The 11,571-nt window shown below is 39.7% G+C and overlaps 2 protein-coding genes across 2 annotated transcripts in view; one reads left to right on the top strand and one right to left on the bottom strand.

Moving 5' to 3' along the window:
* LOC138016229 (uncharacterized) overlaps positions 1-4,972 on the top strand; it is a 5,393-nt gene extending 421 nt beyond the window's left edge. Inside the window, exon 1 of the mRNA XM_068863394.1 lies at positions 1-4,972. This exon is cut by the window's left edge and continues 421 nt beyond it. Within this exon, the coding sequence (XP_068719495.1) occupies positions 1-3,384 (3,384 nt within the window). The 3' untranslated portion in view covers positions 3,385-4,972.
* Positions 4,973-8,469: 3,497 nt separating this feature from the next.
* LOC138016747 (uncharacterized) lies at positions 8,470-11,297 on the bottom strand. The gene is made up of 2 exons (XM_068863934.1): positions 9,939-11,297; positions 8,470-9,841 (listed from the first exon to the last, which is right to left on the bottom strand). Exon 2 carries the CDS (start codon positions 9,517-9,519, stop codon positions 8,476-8,478), a length of 1,044 nt encoding a protein of 347 aa, XP_068720035.1. The 5' UTR covers positions 9,520-9,841; positions 9,939-11,297; the 3' UTR covers positions 8,470-8,475.
* Between the last annotated feature and the right edge of the window lie 274 nt (positions 11,298-11,571).

Genomic DNA, 11,571 nt, shown 5'->3' with positions numbered 1-11,571 from the left:
AACATATTCCTAGACGGAATTAAGTTCAAATATTGTGGTGGATGGCGAACGAGCGCAGTCAACGCTATAAAGCCTTACAGTGGATTGGATGGAGTTAAATTCAAAGCAGCTCTAGATTTTCGATACTGCCGGAATTTAAGAATTTCAAATGTGGAAGTTTCGTCGTCTCCAGGGCTCGGATTAAACGGTTACGATGTTGGAGGAGTTGTAAATTTTACCAACTGCGTGTTTGTTGACAATACTGCTAAAAACAGCCTGAAGAATGAAACTAAAAAATTGATCTCTCAAGGGTCGCAAACCGAGCGAAAAGAATACGTCTTTTCCGGAGGTGGTATTTATTTGGCCTTAGACCCTTACGGTTATAACACTGTGAATGTCACACCAAAACAACACGACTCGTATCAGCACAATAACACGTTTATCTTCCAGAACTGCAGTTTTATCAGAAATGAAGCCATTTGGTTGAACGCAAGCAACCCAAGTGACTTTGTTGATACACCGGAGTTACCGTTCAGTCGTGGTGGCGGCTTGGCAATTTATCTTAGATCCAATGCGAGTGGATGCACGATCTCAATAATATCTTGTGTTTTTAGCGGTAACCGCGCGCAGTGGGGAGGAGGGCTACAGGTTGAAATGATCCATAAACCGGAAAATAATCATCTTAAAATGAAAGATACCAGGTTTGAAAACAACGAGGGTGTTCTAGCCGGTGGAGGCGCTCGAATGGGCAACCTAGTGAAGGGCATCCAAGATCGCCTTAATACCTTCACAGCTGACAACTGCTCGTTCGTGAATAATACGGCCATTTGGGGCGGTGGTACGTCACTGTACGGTTCGACAATACCTGGAAGGTGTACCAACAATGCGGAAGTCTCCCAGTTCTTCTTTAACGAGTGCCAATGGAAAGATAACACTGGAACTGTAGGCTCAGCAAATGGCGCATTTATCCTGAACAAGAACGAAGATCAAATCGGACCTGAAGTTCCTTATCACATAAGTATTAAAAGCTGCACCTTTGAGGGAAATTACGTCAGGCGAATAAAAGACTTTGTTTCAATTGGAGAAGGAGCATTTTACAGCGTCGAAGTGCCTCTTGCTCTTCACGGAAATGTTACCTTCATAAATAACACAAGAACCGCCCTCGCTTTGGACGGGGCGACAATGGAAATTTATGATCAATTATATTTTATGAACAACACAGGATTCAAAGGAGGTGGGATGGCAATGTATGGTCGCTCGCGAATTATATTTAAGGAAGATTCGCTGTTACTCTTTGAAGGCAACCAATGCCGCGCGCAGGGAGGAGCATTGTATATCGACGCCCCTGGACCTCCTCTGATTAGTTTCAATGCAACTGGCATGAACATTCATATCTGTTTCTTTGAGTACACCAATGAAACTCTTGATTTCGACGACTGGAAAACCAAGGTCATCTTCAAAAACAACAAAGCCCCATTTTCTTTCGCTGGAAACTCGGTCTATGCAACAACGTTGCAGAACTGTCGTCGAGCTGGTGAACCTCGACAAAACAATTCCGTTCTTCGGTGGAAATTCGTCGAATTTAAAAAGGATGATGGTAACTTGAGCTCCATAGAAAACGAAGTTAGCACGGATCCCGTAGACATGCAGTACGACAGTGAGGACTGGGTAGTCGCACCAAGCGAACGCTTCGATGCCAAATTACGACTGGTTGACGAGCTCGGCGGCTCCGTTCATGGAGCAGTGAACGTCAAAATAGTTCCTTCAGACCCCTTTTCTCCGCCAATCGTGCTTGCCACTCCTTCTTCAACGTTTCTTACTAACGGAAGCATTTCTTCCCTCAGATTATCCGGGAAACCTGGGGAAAGTTTTTCAGTGGAGATCAACTACTTAGGAAGGCAAATATTGACAGAGACAATACCGGATCGTACACTGAAATCTTGCAATCCAGGTTTTACACTGAACTCAAAAGGAAAAAGGTGTCTTTGCATGGATTCTTCAGATGGTGGCGTTTCAAGTTGCAAATCGGACGGAAAGACGTTTTATCTCAAACGTAATTACTGGGGAGGAACCATAAGGGGCAAATTTTTTACTCATTTTTGTCCCATTGGGTATTGTAAAGCAGACGTGTATGCAAGCGAGAAAATGTACAATTCCAGTGACATTTGCAACGACGGTCGAGATCAGAAGAGCATACTCTGCGGTGATTGCAAGGCAAATACGAGTGTGGTGTTCGGAGCTGAAGTTTGCTCCAGCAAATGCTCCAATTGGTACTTACTCCTGTTACTTCTTTATGGATTGATCCTTCTTGCAGTGGTCTTGGGAATTATGCTGATCGATCTTGATTTCTTCACAAGCTACTTAAACGCTTGGTTGTACTCCTACCAGGTCATGAACGTCCTAACTCCTGATGGCTTCAAGTTTGACCCTTTTATTGAGTTCATCATCGGCTTGGCCAACTTTCAGCTGAAAGTTGGATCTGGTGGGATTTGTTTTGCCAAAGGATTGGACGACGCGGACAAGTTGGCGATACTGTACGTACTTCCAACCTATGTCCTGGTTCTAGTTGTTTTGTTAGCGAAGTCTGTTGGTTGGTTTCCCAACTGGTGCTTCAGTAGACGTGTCAAAGCCGCCCCGTTTCGTGCCCTATGCACAATCGTTGTTCTCTGCTACACCGACATCACCCGAATCTCTCTACGAATTCTGCATCCTGTTTCATTTGGATCCCAATATGTGATGTACGCTAAAGGCAGTATTCATTTCTTCGGAGGGAAACACATTGCTTATGGCATCTTGGCGTCCCTGTTTATCCTATGCTTTGTGATCCCCTTTCCATTAATTCTTGCGTTTCGGCCGTGTCTGATTAAAGGTCTCCGCCCCATATTGAATCTTAATCGTTGGAAACCCATTTTTGATGCTCTTCAGAGTTGTTTCAAGGACGAGTATCGATGGTGTGCAGCCTTCTATTTTTTCTGCCGATTGGTTCTTTTGGCCATTGCCACATTCATGGATTCCGGTCCACTCAAGAGGGCGCTCTTGGAAAGTTCCTGTGTCTTGATTCTCCTTACTATCGCATACTTGCGGCCCTACAAGGAAGCCAAGGATGTCAAAGAAGATGAGGAGAGCTACGACTGGATCAACAGGTCAGATGTTGTGTTGTTGGCTACGCTAACGTTGATTGCCGTTTTCAGTTCTCCTGTCGAGAGTTACTGGGACGACTCTACCTGGTTGGGCTTCTATATTTTTGTTGATGTTCTGGCATACATCCCCTTGTTAGTCTGTGCCATGGTAGCTGTCAGAAGTGTCAGGAAATATCGCCGTGAAGCCAAGAGAGATAAAGAAAATAGTGTGTCAGAACTTTCTATTTCCGATGTTAGTGATTCTGCGACTGGTATAATTAATTAACCCAGCGACCATTGGAGCGTGTATAACAACACCCCAGGTAGACACATACTGAGAAGGCCGGCTTTCTCTACTCGCGGCTTCGGACGATTAATTGAATAGTAGCAAAACCGAATTGATATGGTTATAGAGTTTCTTAGAGATAATTAAGTAATATATAATATTAGATTAGGAACCAGATTTGGCATTACTTGTTCTTAGCAGAAAGGCACAAACGCTTCAGACCTGCTCCTGCATGTAACTGGAGCAGGCGACGAGATTAGTGAGAATAATGCTTGAGTTATCATAGACTAGTCACTGTTCAACTTCGAAAAGTTCACTTACCCTACCTCGAAATTGATGAAAAATAGCCTAAGTCTAAGAGAGTTTGAGCAACAGGAACGCCACAAAACAAGCGGCTTATTGATAAAAACATGATTATCTTTTCGCACATTCAGTTTTCTACATTCTTACAATTCAAAAACAGTTCCTATCTTTAAACCAATTTTTGCATGAAAATAAACGATAGACCAAATCGGCTGATTCAATGTTGTAACCAATGGACCATTTTGTAAAATACCATAATATTCTTTGTTTGTCCCTCCAGATTTTTTTAAGTCCCAAGAGAAAACAAAAACAATGTTTATGCAGAATTTTTATGGGACAAACAAAGAGTAATGTGGTATTTTAAGTGGCCTATTCAAACCCTTTAGGAATAAAACGTTTTATTCCAAGTATTTCCATATCATTTAAAGGTAAATGCTTAGCTTACATAATGCAAATACAATATACAAAAAATCTTGACCCCGGGAGAGTGAGCCCGAGTGAGTGAGCCGATTTGGTCTATTGTTTATTTTCCCGCAAAACTTTACTTTGGCCAATCAAAAAGGACGGAGACAATCCAGTAAACGAATCAAAACTCGAAGTAATTACCCGAAGCCTACACAAAGCGCGGGGAAATGTGCACGCGCGAGCTACCAACATTGGTTTTGGTTTCACTTCTGATTGGTTGAAAAAGTGGCGCGAGAACTTTGAACCAATCACTGACTGAAGTAATGCAAAACCAAAGTAATTATCTAATTACTTTCGACACTCAATTGAAACCCACTCTAAAAATAGACACTTACCTTTTCTCACGCTGATGCGGACAAACCTGATACTAGATTCTTACTCTTAGGTAATGGACTCTGATTCTTATACCTTACTCTGTAAAACCAAAGCGAGAAATGACAATGAGCAAATTTATCCAAAGTTTTGACTGCATCATCAATTCATTATCAGCGAGAATCGATCTTTCCTTATCTGTCCAAGTTTACTTCAACGCCATGTCCTGGTACAGGGCAATTTGCCAAAGTAATAAACGTTAATGCATAATGCATAAAAGATGGCACATTCGCAAAATGGATACCATCCCTCAAAACGTCTGAGGTTTCGTTTTCGTTGGCGTTTCTTAATCGTTGCTTAAACTTCAAGTCGCGTATGCTCACGTTCTCCACAGAATGTTTACTTTAATTTAGACTTAAGGTTGTGCTTTTACAGGTGATCAACCGTTTTTCACCAAAGTGATTAGCATCCACATTGACTAGCTGAAGCAAAATAAAAATATTTCTATAAAAAATGGAATTTAATTTTTTTGTTTGGCATAAGTTCAGAAAACATAGAGCACTTTCATAAATGGCGGCTACTTTTTCATTCTTTTGTCTTTATGTTAATTAGACCTACTGAAAAATTCTTTTGAAATTTGCTCGTCGTAGCGAGACTAGAAAGGCTTATTAGCATTAAAACAAAAGAAGATTTTACTTGGCCGCCATTATGAAAGAGGTCTATGGCCCACCATTTTACATACCGTTGAATAACAAATAGGTGGTTCTCACGTTATGTCATCGCCGCCATGTTATTGGACGAAAACAAAAGGTCTCTCATCTGCTCCTTTTGTTCGTCCGCCAGCAATCGTAATTGCAGCGTTGTTATCTGTGTCTCCAGAAATTGGTTGCAAACCACCCAATTTCATCATCATCGCCATTTTAATCTGCCTAACCACTCCAAAAAACACATGGCTATCTGCGGCCTTTCCCTACATCTAGGTACGACGGAAAGCTGCAAGAATCTGGAACAACAATTCATCTTTCAAATCGGCACCCTTAATCCTCACGGTATTAACGAACGCTTTTCATTTAACTAATATATTCCTATTTTTCACGTTGCCATGTTACCACCAATAGCGTAGCTCCTACTCTACTATGTAACCCATAATCCCTTGATTCGCTCTGACGAAGGGCTAACGCTCGAAACGTCAGCTTTTAGAATCTCTGTACGGTGGCCAATTTACATTATCAACTCCGTTGATAAAACCAAATTTTTGTATACTACTTCCCCACCGACGCAGCATCACAGTTTCTTTAGAAACTACGCCTTCATTCAGTTATTGTTTTGTTTAATCTTGATTGGCATTTGATTAGATCATTGATTTTTACCACGACAGTTTTTGTCTTTGAGTTAAGTCAGGAAAAGAAACAAAGTGTATCAGCAAGGCCTGTAAATAAATAACAATTTTATGGCAGTGCATTGTATTTCCGTTCACCTAACTTACCGCTTCTTGTAGTAATTCATTACAAAGATGCATTTCCCTTCGATCGAAGCCTGATACAGAATGTGTATCAAAAATATCTTTTATCAGTAGGCACCGTCCTTAAGTCTGTTCAAATATAAGTGCTACACGGCCAACGTTTGCAAAAGCGTAATCCTTCCTTGTACTTGTACCATTCTTCATCAGTTTTGAAAGGTCTTTAAAACAAGAAAAATATATTTTTTTACTTCATAGGCACTTTAAGAGAAAAAAAGAATTCATGCCAAAAAACGTTCCACTCCAGTGGAAAGAAAGAAGGTATTCCAAAATAGAAAACACCATTCTTAATCATTTTGAGAGGGTCATTAAATTAAGAAAAATATATTTTTACTTCATAGGCACTTTAAGAGAAAAAAAAAATCATGCCAATGAACTTTTCACTCCAGTATGGTGCGCATGTGGAACAACATTGAGTTATCATTAAGGAACATTCAATCACATGCATGCTCCCCGAATGATATTCAGAAAAAGAGGTTGGCCCAAAATGCATTCAAGGTTCATTTTAACATTAAGAAGACTCTTTAATGATAAACACTAATTTTTCATTTTGTAATATTATTGTTTCTTTCTTTCCTTTGGAAGACCAATATGTAAACTATTGGTTCACCACCAGTAATGGGATGCTGACATTCATGAAATACATGTAGTCTTATTATTGTCATTATTGTTGCTGTTAGTGTTGTTGCTTCTACTGCTGTTTTTTTTTGTTGTTGTTGTCATTAGGCTAATTCCACAATTTCCATGCCTTGGATGACTACACAGAAATTGTGCTCAAGGCTGCTCTGACAGCTTTATGCAGAAAAACCTTGAAATTCTGCCTGGGATCAGGTATGTAGGCTACAGCTCATTGACAGCTGCAAAGCCAATCAGAATCAAGAATGACCTGTCAAAAGTGACAATGTCACCCCCTTTACCTTTGTCCACTGCGCATTGTGTTCAGTTCCTTTTAACTCAGGTGTGCAGACAAAGATATTGCTGAGAGTCAAAAAGGCCTCTGCAATGTGGCATTGATATGTGTTAGCAATAAAGTGACATCTTGTGTATCCGGATTGGGTGTGAGGACTAAGGCAGGAAGAGTAAATATGACCGCTTGACTAAGTGTGTGAGAAAATCATAACTTAAAGAATATTAAGGACTTGGCAAAACAACCTTTTATGGCACAAAAAGACAACCTCCAGAGAAATGGTGCAAATTTTCCACAGGATTTAGCAAGAAAAATTTAATCCCCAGATCAGATCTGAAACTGTCAAAATGTCACCTATGAATTCATAATTAGCTTACTAAGACAAATCAACTTTTAGGTTGATATATCTCAAGAGCAGAAAAACAACTTTACAGCAACAACAGGCTTTTAGTGTACTATAAGAACTTTCATTACCAAAAAAAATAATAACTACATACATGTAGAACTATTTGATAACTGTCCTTGTATATTTAAATAAATGAATTATCTCACTTCTAGGCATTGTTCTTGCCACTTTAAACTTAAAGGTAGAAGATTAATGCAAATGAAACATTATTGGACACTTCTTTTTCTAAAAATTAGTGCGACTGCAGAATTCCCTTTAACATTTTAATAAATGGTTTCCTCAAATATCCCACATCCATCACTCTGTCATCTGTCTCAGTTATGACATCATTCAAATCCTGCAGCAAGTCTTCATTCATTGGGTTAAATTCCAATCCACCAAAATACACTCTCTCATGCTGTGCTGGATCATATTTTTTTTCAAATAAATTGAAGCTGGGTACAAAGAAAGATGGTAGCTTTTCTTGTTCAATGCAGTTTTCAATGAACTCATAAATACATTTTGCCCAAATTACTTGACCATCAGGGGAATTCTGCATGTCATTCATGTCAGTTTCCTGCTTGCAAGCTCTATTTGCCAGTTCAAATATTGCATTTTTTAAAAAGTATGATGATATAACTTTCTCTGCTGTGAAGGTATTTTCCTCTGACCAGATGACACCTTCCCTTGGTTTCGCTTTAACACAGCTGTCACGACAGGTTTTATCCATACTATGCGGCTGATCATGCAGATCACCTTCATTTCTCAGATCAGGAGATCTGCCAAACATCTTCTCCAATTCTGTGCCCACAGTACATGTATTTGAATGTAACTCTTCTGATGATATTTGAGTGTCCTGAATTGATTCAACGTCTTGCTTAATGTGCGGGCATACATAGGTGTTCCTCACTGCCTTTGCAAGAATGTAACCCAGACAAACATTCTCTGGAAGGGACTGGAAAATTTTAGTTACGTTCTAATTCGCTTCGCTCAAACGAACGTAAAACATTTTACCCTTAAATTCCCGTAATACAAACAAATACCACGAGAAATATGGTAGGATGCGCAAGCGTATCTAAAACAGTTTATTATAAGATAGAAATTACAAAAAGAAATTGTTACTGCACTATTATTTTTTTTTTTTTTTACAACTCTTTAGATACTACTGTATGCAGAAACTAATCTACGCTCCATAATACGTTACAAACCTAAATACTTAGTTACATGCAACCTGTTTTCAAGGCTTTCTTCAACATACATATCCTTGACAGAATCAGATTTCCACCTACCATGAATTTTAAGAAGTCTTTCTGGAATAGAATTCCTACTATGGCGTACGGTAGCTGTAATGCCACCGGATCTTAAACTATGAAGACCATAATAATTGGGGTTGTAGCCCAGCTGACTTAAGGTATCCCTTAAGATATCTCTACAGGTAGTATAAGAAATCTTTCCGCTCCTCAGGGTATAGCTAGAAGTACTACGGTGAAAAACAAGTGGTCTAAATAAAGGGAGAGGGCTATTTAAGTCAATACCAGATAAATCTAAATAACGTTGTAAAACACCAACAGGACAGTACTTAGATCCAGATGCACTAATATAGACGAAATTCCCTTCCCTATAAACATCCGTCTTACTACGAGGCACAAACATTCTTATATAATCGCTGTGAAATTCGATATGCTCCGGAACGATATTGCATAATTCGTCCTGACGAAAAAACCCTGCAAAGTCTAAAGAGCACAACGCAGCAATACGGAGATTCTTTAAATTAGCATCTTTCTTATTATGAATATCTAAAATACGCCTTATAATTTCCGTGGAAATAGGCTTCTTTTTCATAACTGGCTGTGCGGACTTCTGGCGTTTAGCAGATTCGATGACATTTCTGCAAAATTCACTATCTAAAGGATTACGATCCAAACTAGGGACAAAAGAATGTAACCATTTAAGGGCCGCATGGGCTAAAATTACTGAGGAACTAGAAGCGGAAGACTGCTGAAGTTCAAACAAATATAGAGAAACAACACTAAGAGGAAAAGGTAACTGCATGTTGAACTGTCTACTTTTAGACCAGTCCAAGAACTTTCTGTTAACACGAACGTAAGCTTTAGTGGTCGAATCCGCCCTGGACGTCAACATAACAATTAGCACTTCATAAACGTTGATTGAAGAAAACTGTGGAAAGCCTTTCCAAGAATTACTTGATAGCATAATCTGTAAAGACAAGAACAAAACATACATACTAGAAGAACAAAAGAAAGACAGAACATCTTTTAATAACTGTACAAAAATCCGTCATTGATGAGGCCAGTGCCACGTAAGACGTTAAATGATCGTATGGGCCAGTGCCGCGTAGATCAACAACCATTGATTAGGCCAGTGCCACATAAATCAACTATACTCCTATTAGGACAGCACCATATGAAATGACAGACCAAACATTAGGCCAGTGCCTTACAAATAAACGGCATACTGCCTTGGCCAGCGCCAACAACTGAAAAAACATAGGCTAGTAGACACACCGTCCAATAAATTAATCAGTAAATTTTAGTCTAACGGCCTTCTGAGATTTAAGATAATGTAATACACGTGGGATGATACCAACTGGATGGACTACTAAGCAATTTTCCCCTCGAAGAGACTGAAAGAAAAATCAACACCCGAGGAATTGGGATTCCAAAACCTCGAGAAATACCTGGGGATCTTGCGGTTATAATAATTTGCAAAGCAATCTACACTATGCGGACCCCACAAGTCATCGAGAAAAAGAAAAAATTCTTCAGTAATTTGCCAATCATCAGTATCAATTAAACGACTTATATAAACAGCTTGTTGATTCGAAGTGCGAGGGATCCACTGTACATCTAAATGAATTCCCGATCGGATACAAATATCAAAAATCCCTCTGGCCATTTGTGCAAACCTAATTTCATGCTGCCCACTTCAACAATCTGAGCAGCTACTTGGCTATCCGTAAACCACTTAACATGTGATCCAACACTGAGGCAAATGATTGCAAAGAAACTCAATAACAGACAGTTCTCTCCACATTGAACTTTGACCTCTCGTTCTCCGACCACGTTTTGTGGCACACAAAATCATTGTTAAAATCAGTAATTGCTCCACCTCCGGTGGAACTGGCGTCAGAATACACAAAATAACTTGGTACCTTACTTACAAAGCAATACCTAGTGTTGATATTAACCATACTTTCCTTCCAAAAATACAGTTCTTCCTTGCAGTAATCGTCAAGAAGGGATATAGAATCCCAATTATCCCTGCACGCGGTGGACAAGACACAATGTCTGGTCATTATCCTGCCAATGTTACCAACTACAGGCCAGGTAGAGATAACTTGACCTGTGAAGGAAGACAACTCCCTCGCGGTAACTTTGAAATCGGCTTCAATAATATGATCAATTGAGTTAATGATCTTAACAATTCTCCTTTCCACAATTTTAAAAGTACCTAATGCAGCATTCCAGGTAATACCCAGCCAGTCCAATACTTGGGTGGGTTCCCATACCGATTTATCTTCATTGACAACAAAACCTGCGTTGCACAAATCCGCCCTTACAGCCCGGGCCTTAATGAGACACCTTCTCTATCCTGAACAATCGCCCAACCATCATCCAAGAAGATGGCTTTACAAAGACCCTGTACTCTCCAATAACTTTTTTTTTTTTTTTTAAGGCTTCAAAACCTTAGTAAAAACCCAAGGGGCAGAGGACAGACCGAACGGGAGCACAGAAAAAACATAAAATATTTCCTTAATGGAATCGGGCGCACGCCATGAAAACCCCAGAAAAGTTTGGTGCTCTTGTGCAATGTCTACATGATGGTAACCACTTTTTAAATCGAAGGAAAACATGAACCCATCCTTCACAAAATAAGACATAGCAATTTTCCAGTCCTCTTACTTAACACTTTGCTTAATTAATGACTTGTTGACATGGCGCAAATCGAGAATAACCTCTTCTTACCGCATGGTTGTTCAGAAACTGACAAAGAATTTACAACAAAAGGCTGCAGACCATATTTCCAGACCACTGTTTAACGATACTTCACGGTGTAGTGGAAATTCCATTCCCCACCGTTTGTTTTTCTTTCTGACTATTTTACTCGCCTTTTAGGATAAGTGTGCAGCAGTCTAAAGGTGGAACCGGATCTTCTTCCTGCTTCTGTTTTTGTCGGCAGTTTCACCAACCCGGACTTTAAAGACCAGTGAACTTGGCTTTTGTGGTGGAGAAATAAATCGAGGACAGCATTAAGCTTGAAACAATACATAAAACA

The sequence above is a fragment of the Montipora capricornis genome, chromosome 9 (assembly GCF_036669925.1).
Source record: "Montipora capricornis isolate CH-2021 chromosome 9, ASM3666992v2, whole genome shotgun sequence".
NCBI lineage: Eukaryota > Metazoa > Cnidaria > Anthozoa > Scleractinia > Acroporidae > Montipora > Montipora capricornis.
This window is presented reverse-complemented; position numbering and strand designations above follow the sequence as displayed.